Source organism: Galeopterus variegatus, unplaced genomic scaffold (genome assembly GCF_000696425.1).
Source record: "Galeopterus variegatus unplaced genomic scaffold, G_variegatus-3.0.2 Scaffold72, whole genome shotgun sequence".
Taxonomy (NCBI): domain Eukaryota; kingdom Metazoa; phylum Chordata; class Mammalia; order Dermoptera; family Cynocephalidae; genus Galeopterus; species Galeopterus variegatus.
Window position 1 is genome coordinate 706,091 of NW_007726183.1, and position 15,498 is coordinate 721,588.

A 15,498-nucleotide genomic window follows, 5' to 3' on the forward strand; every position below is an offset into this window, starting at 1 on the left:
CAACTAACAATTCCTTGCATTATCTTGGCTCCCAATTATCTTCCCAAACTCACAGAACTCACAGATCCCAACAACCCACCACTCCACTGCTGTTTCAGCAACCCTCCCTCTCCAGCCTTCCTTCAGTCCTTTCAGCACAGGAAGCTATTTCTCCCTCCTTATATTTTAGTTCCAGCTTAAATGTTATCACCTAAGAGAGACCTTCTTGAGCATCTAGCTAAATAGTTCCTCTGTATTACTCATTCTTTTGTAGCTCTGCTCGCATGTTGTACTATATATTTTATTGTTCATTGATTTGACTATATATCCAGTGAAAATGTATTCTCCAAAAGGGTAGGAGCTATTCATTTATTTACCTAACTCCATGTCCAGCACCTAGAAGAGTGTCAACATACTAGGCACTCACAGAGAATTTTGTCACTAATATATACTTTGATATATGATATAGTCCTTTTTTGTCCATTGATATCTTTTGTGAGGTTTTATAAGAATCATTAGAGTATGCCAAAATGAACTTCTTGATATTTGAAATTTAAGCTATTTCTAATTTAAAAGCACAAAGTAAAATTATTAATTTCCAAATATAAATATAAAGGATACTTTAAAAAGTTCATGGAAAAATAGAATTAAAGGATAATGTAAATCTTTCCATGAACTTTCTGATGTACCCTCATATGTTCTAGAAAAATATAACAAGAAGCCACGTATATTTTTTCCTGTTTTTAAATTGTACACATGGACAAGCACAGGCAAATATAAGCACTTTATAAGTAATGGCTATATATTTATCTCTTCAGATTCCATGAGCTTTAATTAAGAAGATGAAAATACTCTCTTATTAAAGTATACTCTTACTGAATATCCCAAATAGGTTATAACTAAGTTTTTAACTTAGTCTCCAATTCTGTCTGTCTAACATGTACACAGCTTAGAGCTCACTAGTTGGCCAGATACTCATGGAATTGTTCTCTAACTTTCTTGTAAAACAGAGTTACTTAGAGAGTTTGTTTAAAAAGATGATCAGGTCTTTTTGTTCAGGTCCCACCCCCAGAGGTTTCCATTCAGTATATTTGGGGTGGGGTCAGGCCACTACATTTTTAACAAGCTCCCCAAGGGCTTCTGATTCACAGTCTTAGTAGACACTTTTCAAACTTCTCTAAGTGAGCTAGGATGCTAAAAATATTTAGCATTTAATTCCTGCTTCTTTAGCAAAATTTGGTGTTGAATAATGATTTTCAGAGAAGTATAACCTGTTAGTGATTCTTCCAAATATTTTAGGACCTCATCTTGAAATATCCTCTTTCTCACTCTGCTCCATCCATATTATTCTATTTTCAGTTCCTTGACTATGTCAATTGACTTGCCACCTCCAGGCATTTGAACTTGATGTTCCCTCTGCCTGTGAAGTTCATCCCATCCCCACCCCCAGCCCTGTTTTACTTGTCTGTGTCTTTATTTAGCCATGAGGTGCCTCTACTATGTCTTCTCCTTGGTGAGGTCTACCCTTCTATTTGGACATCTGCTTGTTTACTTGTTAGTAGAGCATCTCACCATTTACACATGACTTTATGTGCCACTAGAATTTAAGGTCCTTTTCTCACCTCTGTATCCCACGTGCAGAACACACTGGCAAGCATAAAGTGGGTCTCAACAATTAAGTATTACTTAATGTACTCATTCATTTGAAAATCCTTATTAGCCTTTCAATTTTTTCCTTGTTTGTGATTTTGCCACACAACTCATAGATTAATGTGGAGTATACTAACATTTATAAAGCAAATGTATTTCACAGGGCCTAGTTTCCAAAGCCCTGTAGTTTCAGGTATAACCTAACTTTTTAAAATTACATATAGAAATGTTAAGTATGCAAAAAACAGGAAACTTTCCCCAGGCTTTTAAAGTCTCTGATGTAGATAAAGAATTGTAATACAGCAAAATTTCTGGCTCAAGGACAGATGCCTTTGGAGCAGGTTAACCTACTGATTGATATGTTAAGTTGCTTTATTTTTGTGTAAACATACTAAGGAAATTGCTGTAGGGAAAGAAAATGTTTGCTAAGAACAAGCTTCTGTTGGTGGATCGACTTAACCTTTTGCAAATTACATTATGGAATGCCACTTTGTTATTCCACTGATGTTACCAGCTTCTATTGTGAAACTACACTTAGCCATAACTCAACCTATGTTCCTTTTCTGTAACTTTCTGGCCTGGAGAATAAATACTAAGAAAGAACCCCAGTTTAGGGTTAATTTCCCAAAGGAGGAATGCCTCTCTCTTGAGAGTTCCAGGAAATTAACCCCTTTGAGGTGTCTCACTGCTCAGAAGAAATGGGCTTTGAGTAATCCTTTTTGCATGTCTGTCACCCCGTGTGAGGCGAAGCAACAGATTAAAAATCTGAACATTGTCTTATAGTTCATCCATGTTTGCCTCATTTGTTAAGCAAGAGAACCAAAAACCAGAGAGGTTTAGAGACTTGTCCTCCCTAGGCCCAAGTCTATAATTAGTATCAGATTAAAGCTCCACACCCACTGTCTCTTTGTCCTCTACTCATTCTTCTACCCAGAATATCATTCAAAATTATATAGTATGTATGTGACATCAATTATACTTGCTAAAGTCATATGGCAGTTGTCATGCAGTAAAGAAATGCTGGGTGTTCTTGCAGGGGAGGGGTGTTGTCAACAGTGTTTCTGCTTATGCTGCTGGGGCGGCTGCTTTACCTCCTCCCCAGCGCAGGCATCTTGCTAGGTCATTGCCAGTCCCAAGAGGCAGAATTGCAACTGGAGGATGCTTGACTACATTGGCCTTTTCTGTGGAATCAAAAGATTAAAATAAAATGCAATAATTGTTAACCCAGATAAAACAACAGTATAAAAGACAGCCTGATACTAAATAAAGGAATTCCACTAGGTGCTTATGAAAAACAAACAAAAAAGGAATTTAATAGATATATACAATTATGAATTACGATTAATTTGTATACATTTTTAGTGATTGATAAAACAGATGCTATTACTCACAAAACAATGGGGATTTTCAAAACTCATACATGAGGATAGGCTTTTAAATATCTTAGCTCAGCTAAAAATGTGGTGTGTTTTATTCATTTCCATTAAAATCCTCAGGGATGCAGGTATGCAGCACAGGAACACTGAGGCATGATTAGGGTAGAGGGTAGGTGCCATATAAAGTCCTTTGCAACATCAACCCTGGGTACATTTTACGCTAAGGAATTCTAAAAGTGAGTGAATTGCTAATAGTGTCCTTACATTGTTCCCACTCATGGAACTGCTTTGTGTCAGAGCAAACGGAACACGACGTTAACAGCTGGATTACTCCAAGATCAGCAGGTTTTCTGTGAGATTAATCTTCACATCACATAGTGCTTTGGGTTCAGAGTAGTAAAGATCTCTGCCACTGACTTCCCATATGCTTTTGTTTGAATCATCGTATGTCTTGAATGAATGTCACAAACATACATTATTTTTTTCTCCCTCTCAGCTCTTCATAGTCAGAGTGTATATGTGCGTAAAGATAAGGGGAATAGATAATTTAGTGATATGCCACAGCGAAATAGCCAAGATTTAGATTTTGGAGGCTAAACCAAGCCTAAAATTCCTACTATTTTCACTCTAAAAGCCTCCCAAGTCCTCAGACACTTTAAAACAAATTCATTAACTTTTGCAATTCTTGAATTCTAGTTTTCTTCTTAGAAAGTGCATAGAAATACTGTTTGCATCTTTTTTTGGAAGGCCAAAAATCAGAATATTCACATTTTCTTTTTATTAAATATTAGGTTTAAGGTTGTTAAATCTTACTAAAAGTGTTGTTAACAACATGTATTCATGTTTAACTTGAATATTTTTCAGTGAATGAAATGTTAGAGTATTCTCATTGGCATTGACTAAATAGATGTTGGTTTTAATTTATAGAGAGAGCAAAACTTCTTTTGAGTCAATTCTTTTTGTGAAAGGCCCATTCTTAACAAAGAATTGGTCAGTGCAGAAACTGAAGTGAGACCTAGAAAAGTAAATATTTCTTTTGGATTTATCTGCTCATTAAGGCCAATTCATGATCTATTCTTCTAAGAAGGAATCAGCTCTGACATCTGACTATGTCTGAAAACACACATAATTTTCTGAATTTATCAAGATTTTCTTGTGCTACATGCTTACCTTGTACCTTCAATTATGTACCTGATTTGTTTGCTGATAAACATCAAGCTTTTTAAATTTAACCAGAGAGGCAATAAGGAATTACGTTAAAGTATGGGTTCTAATCCCACTAGCTCTGTGAGTTCAGAGCTGTATGACTTTGTTCTAGTTATTTAGCTTCTTCAAGCCTTAGATTCCCTATCTCTAAAATAGGGTTATTAATTGTTTCTATGTCAGAGTTGTGAGTAATAAACAAGATGATTTGGGAATATCAGATAGTACACGATAAATTAAAAATTAGCCACAATGATGATGATGATTAATGACAATGATACGAATGTACACAGAGGGTAAGGTTTTGGGTATCCATGTTTAAATGAAGTAAGTACATGTATTTGGCACAGATTTCATCAGAAATGCTAACATCCCTTTGGCATCCTGACCAGGGCAAAAAAACAACTCTGTAGACATAGTAAATACTATGAGAAATGGGTTAGAAAGTAAAGATTCCTAAATACTTGTAAATTATGTCCACTAAAATTTTGTACTCTAGAAGAGTAAATTAAATCAATAAATAATGTGCAACCTGCCATATGTCCAATCATTTCCAAAGATAGTCATGCTAGCAATAAATAAAAAAAATAAAATTAAAGGGCCGGCCCGGTGGCGCACTGGATAGTGCGCCGCTTGGGAAGCGCGGCAGCGCTCCCGTCCGAGGGTTCGGATCCCACGTACAGACCGGCTCCCGCTCACTGGCTGAGCGAGGCGCGGGAGCAACGCCAAGGCTTGCGATCCCGTCGCCGGTCCCCGGTCCGGTACGGGGGCAACACTGAGGGTTGCGATCCGTTGCCGGACACGGAAAAAAGACAAAAAAAATAAAAAAATAAAAAAATAAAATTAAAGATAGATACATAGATAAAACAGAATTTAAGGCTACACTTTCACCCTAGTCACATTAAGTATTACCTATGCAATCCAAAATCCAGCCCACGGTTCCATCTCCACCACAAGCTAACACTCTGAAGTCAGGAACATCGCGGAAAAAGTTTAATCTGAAAAATAAGAATGTTATGGTGCATAATTGATATTCTAAAATTAAGAATTGTTCAGTTTTGTATTCTTAGAATTTTATTCAATGAAATACGTTTTTATTTTATGATATTTTACATATCAATTTAGACACATTTTGTAATTATATATTCCAGATTCCATAAATTTAAAAATATTTTGTAAATATATATTGTAGATTCTGTAACGAATATATTATGTTTTCTTTTATAAACTCTAAAATTTAAAAAAGCAAAGTTAATCAATTAAAGTAATTTTCATTAAGATATTCTTCCAGATGTGATCTGCAGTTCACACAATCCAGAATTACATATACTACATTGTTTTATTTAATACTTTTTATCAGTAAAAATTATTTTTTGAATAATTATATAAATGTGACTACTATGTCAGTAAATATAATGTATTTAACAGTTTTCTGCTTTCTCCATTACTGGGAGCAATTGATCAAGCTGCAACTGGGGTTCTAGCCAAGTGTTTCAGTATTTCCTTCTGATTTAGAATCTGCATATAGAAGCCAGGCTTCACCTTGTCTTTTGACCTGGTCTACAGAGATTTTCACCCAGGAACACTCAAGCCTAATTGCTCGGTCAGCTGTAATAAATACCTACTGCTTCTGCTGTTACTGAGTGCAGCGCACTTACTAATGCAACCTATTTTGGGAAAAGTCACAAAGGCAGATATTGCAGCCAGTTATACAGTCATACATGCGTTATTTTATTGCAATGAAAGATTTTTTGAAACAAGACAGAAACTCTGGAGTGTGCTATTTCTCTCCCTTGTCCCAGAGATAACTGCTGGTAATAATATAATATGCAACCATCTAATTTTTTTGTATATATGTATGTACATATATAAATCTTCATTAAACATATTTTTTAACATGAATGGAAATGTGTTGTACATACTGTTTATTTACTCATCTTTTATTTTTACTTAAAAATATGTCTAAGAGATCTTCCTGAATCAGCACATAATATATGCATGTTATATGTAATATAACATGATTTTTAAGTGTTGCCTCATGATTTACAAGTAAATGTACTATGAAATTAAATAAATTATTCCTTTCCATGTACTTTTAAACTATTTCTAGTGTTTCATTATTACAAAATAATGGTACTGTAGGTAACATTATCTGCAGTACATTTGTGTGAACACGTGCAGGTATTTCTGCAGGTTACTCTAGAGGAAAATGTTCTATTACATCCCACCCCTCTGAATGGCTCCCACTGTAAAATATGTAAGTGTTCATTTTCTTGCAACCCAAAAATACTACATATGAACAACTTTATTATATGCCTTCAAAAATGAGTGAAAAACAGCATCTTGCTATTTTTTGTGAAATTGCACTTTCCTGTTTACTAGTGGGTTAAGCATATTTCTGTAGGTTTTCTGGAGATGTGTAACCTCTTCTGTGACTATAATCTTCAAAGCTTTGCCTCTCTTTTCTACTGAGTTTCTTTTAACATTATTTTATAAACTCTTTACATAATACAAGTGCTCTGCATTTAAATTTGCATCATTCGAAACATTTTTGGTCAAGTAGTACAAACAGCGCATAAATATATTAGAACATGTATAAAATTTAACTAAACCCCACCATTTGATAATAATAGCCATGAATATTTAGAACATAAAACTCTCATGCATTTCCTTGCATATTATATTTACGCTTTGTTAGACATATTGCAAATATTTTCTTCCAGTCTACTACCAACTGGTTTGCTTATATTATGTGTGAAATAATAATAAGCTATGTACCGAATGCCCACTCCAGGAGTTAGAACATTTCCAACAACTTACATATACATACCTCTGTACTCTTTCCCTCTAGCTCTGCTCTTCCTCATTCACAAAGGTGAACACTATTCTGAATGTTGTTATCATGTGTATGCCATAATCAACATATTGCTTTCTGCTTTATCCACTTAGTATTGCTACCAAGATTCATTCATGTTGTAGCTGAATTCCCTTTCATGTGTAGCTGAAGTTCTTTTTATTTCTACTGCTGTGTTAAATACCACTTATGTGAATATGCCTCTTTAGATCCATGTCAATGGATATTTGGACTGGTTACTTTTATGTTCTTATAAAAAATGCATTCTTGTACATACTTCCTAGTGCTTATGAACAGTGGCTACTTTCAGAGTAACTAATACTAATATACAACTTTACAAGATAATGCCAATTTGTTTCCCAAAGAAATTGTAACAAAGTACAATGAGTGTACTTCCTCCCCTCCAACCTCTCTACCACTTGTGATAACCCACATCTTAATTTCATGTATTTCTTCTTTTTGTGAAATGCCTATTCATGTTTTTTGTCTCTATTTTCTGCTCTTTTTTTTTCTTGTTTATTTGTAAAAATTCTTTGCTTGTCCTTGATTTAATCCTTTTTGATTTGTATTTTTTTCAAATATCTTTTACAAGTTGTAAGTTTTACTTTCATAAATGTGAATTTTAATAAGTAAGATTTTAGTTTGAATGTATTCAAATTTATGATAAGTGGCTATTACCTTTACCAGTCTTACATAAGAAAAGCTTCCCTACCCAAGGTCAGAAAAAAATTCACATATACTCTCTTTTAAAATTTCTGTTCTACTTTTGTCACAGAAATTCTTAATTTGTCATGGTGTGAAAAAGGCATCCTTTTTCTCCCTTCCTTCCTCTCTTCCTTTTGGCTATAGTGCACCAATTTTTTCTAGTTATTTTTATGCATCTTTTCATTTATTGAATAATTCAATTTTCTACTATGCAAACTCTATCATAAATCTAGTTTTCTTATATAAGTACCTTTCTTTTTGTATTTTTTGTTATGTTTTATTCATGAATTTCTCCATCTCTGCACCAGTACCACGCTCTTACAATTACTATAGCTTTCTAGTAAGTCTATATCTCATATGTCATTAAGAATCTTAGCTATTATTTCCTCTTTGTTTTTCTGTACTCATTTTAAAGTTAACTTGTCATATTTCACACTCAAAAAATAAATAAGGTCAAAGAAAAACCAGTTATGATTTTGATTGGAGTTGCATTAAACCCACAGATCAATTTTGGGAGAAACAACATCTGTGTAATTTAATTCAGCTTATCCATGAAGAGGATAGTTCAATTTACTTATGTATACCTTAATGTCCTTTAATAAAGTTTTTAATTTTATACTTATAGGTCTTGCATACATTTTGTTAGATTTATTCTTGGTTGTTATATAGTTTTTGTTGGCATTTTAAATATTTTCAAAATCATGTTTACAGATATCAATATTAATGCTTTGTTGCTAGTGTATATAAATATATTTGACTTTTATATACTGGTATTATAGCAGTCATATTGCTCCTGTTTTTCTGTTGCCTAAATTTTGTTTGTAGATTCATTTGGATTTGTATGCATGCAATTGTATCATATGCTAATAACTGGTATTATTAATGAGCTCTAATCCTTATAATTATTATTTCTTTTCCTGTTTCGTTGTCCTGAATTCCAGTATGTGGTTGGCCAGAATTCTAATACATGGTTGAATAGGAGTATTCATAAAGAACATCCATATCTTATTCCTAAAATTTAAATGGAATACTTCCAGAATTTGCCCATTTAGGATGGAATTTTTTGTAGGGATTTTTTTTCTTTCTTTCTTCTTCTTCATTGACACCCACCTTCTATGTGGTTAATAAAATTTCTTTCTACTTCTATTATAGCAAAAATTTTTATTATGAATAAATGGTAAATTTTTTTCTGCATCTTTTGAGATGTTGATATGGTTGCTCTCATTTAATTGTTTACTGTAGGAACATAAATTTATATATTTCTGTATTATTAAATGATTCTTGCAATTCTTTCATGCACCCAAATAGGTCATTGTATATTACAGAGAACTATATTTGGTTTGCTAACATTTTGTTTAGAAGTTTTGCATCTATATTCAAAAACACAATAGACCTACTATTTTTCTTCCTCATACCACCTCTAATTTTTTATCAAAATTATAATTTTCTCAAAATTATTTTATCAAAAAGGAATTATAAAATTATTTAACTCATAAATGAGTTGCAGAGCATGCAGTCATTTTCTATATTTATGGAAGAATTTGAATAATTTTGGAAATTCCTTAAAGACTGGTAACACTTATAAATCTATTCAGTTAGTTCCTGGTGAGTGAGTGGGTTTTTTTTTTTTTTTTTTTTTAATGGAATGGTTTTAAATAATTATTTAAATTTCTTTAATACTTATTGAAAAAAATCCAAGTTTTCTAATTATTCCTAAGTTAGATTTTGCCCGTTATGTTTCTGTAGCAATTCATCTATCTTTCCTAGGTTTTCTAACATTTTGGCACTGAAGCCTAAAAAAGTTTTTCAAAACATGCTAGTAAGCTGAAATGTTTACCATAGAGCTAACTGTTTCTGGTGAAAGCCTAGCCATCCATTCGACTCACCATTCTTCTTCTATTCCATGAAGATGTTTCATCGGTTATTCATTCTTGTTTTCTTTTAAAATTGTCATCATTGGTTCTTCAGCAGCATCCTACCCCCAAACATAAACCCCATGTGACTGTCAGACCAGCTTACTCTGTAAATTGATTGCTAAATGGGTTGAAAATTGACCTCTCTTTATCTCAACCTCTTAATCCATTCAGTCCATGCAGTTTTCCTTGGAGATTCATTCATTCCTTATTTCATTCATTCATTGGAATGTAGCCTTGGAAAATGACTTAATCATTCTGAGCCTCAGTTTCCTTATCTTTACAATGGAATTAACACCACCTGATTTATTGGACTGTTTACATACACATAAACACAATGTATATGTGAATACATTATATTATCAATAGATTATTACTAATTTAATTATATTTTTCCTGCATTAAAAGTAGTATATATGTGTTGTAGGCAAGAGTGCCATTCTTTTATCTTCCCACCTTTCCCACCCCCAGTGTTCTGGCAGAATAGTCACAGAGAATTTTCTAACAAGCAAAACTGAATTGGACAGTGAAGAGAGTTCACCTACTTCCAGTTTGAAACCGTAGTCAGTGGATAATTAAGAGACCTGCTCGTAGCACTGGGGGATAGAAGGTATAGAGGAAACAGCTGTGATGGAGGACAAACAAATCCAAGAGACTTGGCAAGAGCCAAAATGCAGAGCACTACCTGGCATTGACTTTTCACCCAGTGAGCCTGTAATGCCCAGAGGCTGTAAGCCTCTGCCTTTGTTAGTTACCCTTCCAGTGCAGGAGTGAGAGAATGAAGGGTGTCTTGAAGGATGAGCCTTTGGTGAAACCTTAATATTGTGTCCTATGCTTTTCACCCGCCAATTTCAAAAGGTGCAGTTGAAGAATTAGTAAATACAAATATTTTGCAATGAAACAATCATGCTTGATTCCTGATTTTATTTGTGCTATTTTTATGACATTTTAAAAATTAAAAGTTGAAATGATTTATAAAGGAGGTAATTGATGATTGAGTTTTCAGTGCTGATCATTATATCACTGGTTCTCCTAGAAAGTTTACTATTTATCTGCAATAGCTGAATTTGAAAGAAAATCTATGTCAAACAGAGAGTTAGTAGATCTGTGTCAGATGCTTTCTTATAATATTTGCTCAACAGCCACCATGATAAAATTCCTTAAAATTTCAGTTATGCAAGAAGAATAAATTTTAGAGATCTGCTGTGCAACATTGTTCCTATAGTTAATAATATTGTATTGTATGAGGGTACTTCAAAAAGTTCATGGAAATATAGAATTGAAAGATAATACAAATCTTTCCATGAATTTTTTGAAGTGCCCTCATATACTTAAAATTAAGATGGTAGATCTCATGTTAAGTGATATAACCATAATAATAATAATAATAATAAAGTGGTTGGTGAGATTGTAATGCTTAATACCACTGGAAACAAATCCATGTAATTTCATCTGAGATTCAGATGACTACTTTCCACTTTTAATGTGTTGAGGTGAAACTGATATACAGAAAAATCAATGTTTTTATTTGTGCCTAACAGCATTTTAAAAGCATACCAGGAAAATATTTAAGAAAGAAAATAAAATTACAGTACCGATCCAGAATCTTCACAAGTATCATATAATCAAATTTCTTACATGACAATTTGGAGGTATTTTTTTGGTTCCAATCTCATATTTTCTATTCAAAGAAAATAAGATACTGCAATTTATACATAATATGAATACATTGATTAGAAATCAAATTAAACATATGAAAATAAATAAATGTATGCCTACTAGTGTAATATTATACATTATATATTACAAAAACATACACTTTGACACTTAGAGAAAATCAGTGTGAGATTCACTAAATATTTTTTGCATATCAATGTGTAGTGAATGCTCATTTTAATTATACATACTTGTGTACTGAAGAAACACAGACTGAAGGATAAAAAATAACTATCATATGTCATCAAAACTCTTCTTTTTCCTCTTCCTAGTTTAGAAAAAAAAATAATTTACTTCAAGAGCTTGCCTTAAGAAAGGTCTGCATTCTGACTTAAGCATTTAGAGCCAGAAACAAGCATACTTATCTCTTATTATTCTGCTAAATTCATATTCAAACTTGCATGTACACAGTTATATATTATTCTTAAAGTTATAGGATTTGATAGCTTCACAATTGCCTCAATAAAAAACAGGCTGAACATTCTGGACTGTGATGTTACTACTGTATTTGAAACCATATTTATGTTCTAGAAAACAATTTTTTAATAAGTTTCACTTTGTTTTCTAATACCCAGACTGCCTCCATACATACCTCGGTATCACTGATATCCTTACTGGTGCTGCAGTATCTTTAAAAAATCTATGCATGATGCATTTATGTCCCTCAAAGTTTCATCCCAGAATATATATTACAAAATGCTAAAAAGGTTGTTTTATCTTTTTTCTATGGATCTTGATAACCTCAGCTTCAAAGTGACAATTTGTCGATTTAATGTGACTCTCCAATTATTTCAGCTTAAAGTGAAATTAATTATAACCATATCCTCCCATCTCATATTTTATGTACTTTATTTTAATAATAAATTATAAAGTTTGTGTAAACTAGGAAATGTATCTGTTTCAACAAATTTGGTTAGTCTTTTGAGATATTGTATGGAAGATGAATTTATACTTTTTGAGGGGACATTCCATACGGATACGCGAGATAGTTAATACAAAAAAAGTAATTGGGACTCATCTTTATGAACCAAATATAACTTAACACTGTAACTGTCATGGCCAGAAACAACTTTTACGGTATTTGAAAAAATATATATTTCAGTGAGCCATTAATAATTGAAGAATCTCAAAAAAATCTCTTATGCTTATGTATATTTCAGAAGTGAAGGAGGGAGGGTCAAAGAAAGGGAAGGAGACAGAGAAATGACTAAAGAGAGAATGAGAGGTAGAAAATGAGTGAACATTTACTCCTGGGAAACTTATAAGTTTATATCTATATAACTTTAATATTCTCCTTAATGTAAAATGAGTTAGAAATGAGAAATCAGTAAACAATAGGCTCTGTAACACAGTCTAAATATTTTTCTTTTTTTTTTTTTAACTAGTGTACGTAATTCTTGGAAGTTAATGTTAAGAAGAATATCAGACTTCTTTAAACTAATTTTTGAATGAATAAAAACAAAATAATATTTAGTTAAAATAGTCTTGATCTTGTATAGAAATATTCCTAATTTCATTAGTATGGTAAAACATTTTTGTAAAAATCTGCATCAAAATATAAATTTTTCCTAGTACATGGAAAATTGTCATCCTTTTAAGATATTTTAAATAGATGTAACCATAAATTAGTATTCAAGAACCAAGTAATTTGAGAACCAATGTTAAACGCAAATTGCAGAAGGTCATTATTTTGGACTAAGCTCTTGTATTAGGCCCAGCAAATAGGACCAAACCAGAATGGAGTCACTTGTGCTAAGTGCCACATAATCAACTTGAACTTTGAAATGGGCCGATATACCAAAAAACCAGGAGACTCACAGCATCTAATGACATGGGGCCCAGTTTACCTGAGCCAATATGATAAGGAAGTCCTCTCTGTTTTAACCCTCTAAAGAAAGTAACTTTAAAACAACCAATCTGCTCTTTATTCCTTATATATGCTCTCTTCAGCCCTTAACAATGAAACCAAACTCTTCTACTCTGCTAATTGAAATACTCATTCTATTTTATAAAATGAAGTGTTGTCTGATTCTAGAATTGAAAATGAAAGCCAACTAAATCTTTAAATCAAATTTGTTTTAATTTTGTCTTTTGACACTGAAGAACATCAAACAAGTTTTTTAAAAGACATTTTCTCTCATTTATAACTGCAAGAGTTTTCTGCATTGGCGGGGGACAGTTAACTGAACTCAGTAACTACACACTGTATGTAGTGCTGCAAATACAGTAAAGTTTGTGATCAAGCTATATGAGTCTCCACCTTTAAAATACTAATAAATAGTATGTTATGTGTGTACTATATATATGTGTATTTTGGAAATTCAATTTAAAATATTTCTTTTAAGTTCGTAAATTACCTGAGTAGCCCATAAGTAGAAGTAACTGACAATTTTGAAGTGATGAGGCCGAAATGAAAGAAATACTTCCAACTGGAAAGCACAGAGATATAGTTTTTGGTCCAAAGTTCACATTCTAAAATTAACCCTTAACAGATAATAGCAGAAGTGATTAAGTTGCTCAGTTCTATTCAGCTAATCTACTCAAATCCATTCTGTCATGTTACTGTTTTTATTATTAATAACTGAGATTAATTTTTTTTTCTGTATGGATCATATCATTCCGCCAAGTTAACTTAGAATGTGAAGCAAGGAAATATTTTGGAAGGAAATAAATCTAAAGTTTTATAGAGAAAAAAATTATCTTTGCCTAAAATCAAATACAAAAGAATAGCTATAAATGCCTAAAAAAGAGAGATACATTTAATAGAAAATCCATATACTTAGAAAAGTGGCTTATAAATGATACAGCACCTGCATCCATTAATTTATGTAAAATGCATTTCTTCACTACAACTGCATACCACAAACTGAGCTGGAGTCTAAAGACTCAAAAGCAAGACAGAATTCTTGATTCAAGTATCTCACTATCTTAACTGAGAAGGTAGAGAAGAAAACACACAGGTCAGGTCACTATGGCATGTGAGGGCAGCTAATGCAGATTGGGCAGGGATGAGGGTTATTAAAGTGAAGTCACATGAATTGAATCTTAAAGCTGGGGTAAAAGTAAATTAGCTGATGAATTGAAGGACGGGGTAAAGAGAAGTTGAATGAAAGATTATTTGGTAAAAAGGAGAGTGAATATAGACACTAGAAAAGTGAATAAATGAAAAATCTAAAAAGCTTGAAAGGAAGCATTGTCAGAGGGAAATGGGAAAGTGGCTCTTCAGTGAGTGGTCTTTTCATTCATCAAGATAGGGAATAATGTCAGTAAGTTTGGGAATAGGTGAGAACATGAGTTTAGTATCAGAGATATGGAATTTGAGATACTTATTGGATATGTGTTCATAAGAGTAGGAGTAATAAACATAAGGTAATTTCCTTCCCATTATCTCTACTTGATAACTTAGAAACGGGTGAATTCTGATTAGGTGGATCTGATGTTTATAAAAGTTTAGGCCCTGTTTAAGAAAAAAATGCAAAAATAGTGTATATAAATTTTGATTTACATAAGTTATATATGCATATATAAATATTTGTAAATAATTATTTGAAAAAAATCACAACAGATTGCAAATTTAAAATAACTTACTAGCATCATGTCATAAGATTAAGAAAAATACGGGTGTGACACCAAGGGTTGTGATCCCGTTGCCGATCACGGTACGGGCGCGACACTGAGGGTTGCAATCCCATTACTGGTCATGAAAAAAGACCAAAAGGAAAAAAAAAAAAAAAAAAAGTACTGATGGGCCGGCCCGGTGGCGCACTGGATAGTGTGCCGCTTGGGAAGCGCGGTGGCGCTCCCGTCCGAGGGTTCGGATCCCATGTACAGACCGGTTCCCGCTCACTGGCTGAGCGAGGCGCGGGAGCAACACTGAGGCTTGCGATCCCGTTGCCGGTCCCCGGTCTGGTACGGGGGCAACACTGAGGGTTGCGATCCGTTGCCGGACACGGAAAAAAGATAAAAAAAAAAAAAAAATTCAGATGATTACATCTAATTGTATCTAATGGGCTGGCACCTGAGGCCTCTGCTCCAGCCCAGCTCCTGAACAGAGGGCTGACATTCCAAAGCTGGGCTCAGTGTATTCACTGCTGGGGTGAGA

General features: G+C 33.2%; 1 protein-coding gene across 1 annotated transcript in view; it reads right to left on the bottom strand.

The window, feature by feature from the left end:
* Nucleotides 1-15,498, bottom strand: part of DGKB (diacylglycerol kinase, beta 90kDa) — a 551,962-nt gene that overhangs the window by 410,059 nt on the left and 126,405 nt on the right. The window contains exons 17-18 of the mRNA XM_008578087.1: nucleotides 5,121-5,206; nucleotides 2,721-2,810 (exon numbers count right to left, since the gene is read on the bottom strand). Coding sequence (XP_008576309.1) covers nucleotides 2,721-2,810; nucleotides 5,121-5,206 — 176 coding nt within the window. The remainder of the gene's footprint in view (nucleotides 1-2,720; nucleotides 2,811-5,120; nucleotides 5,207-15,498) is intronic.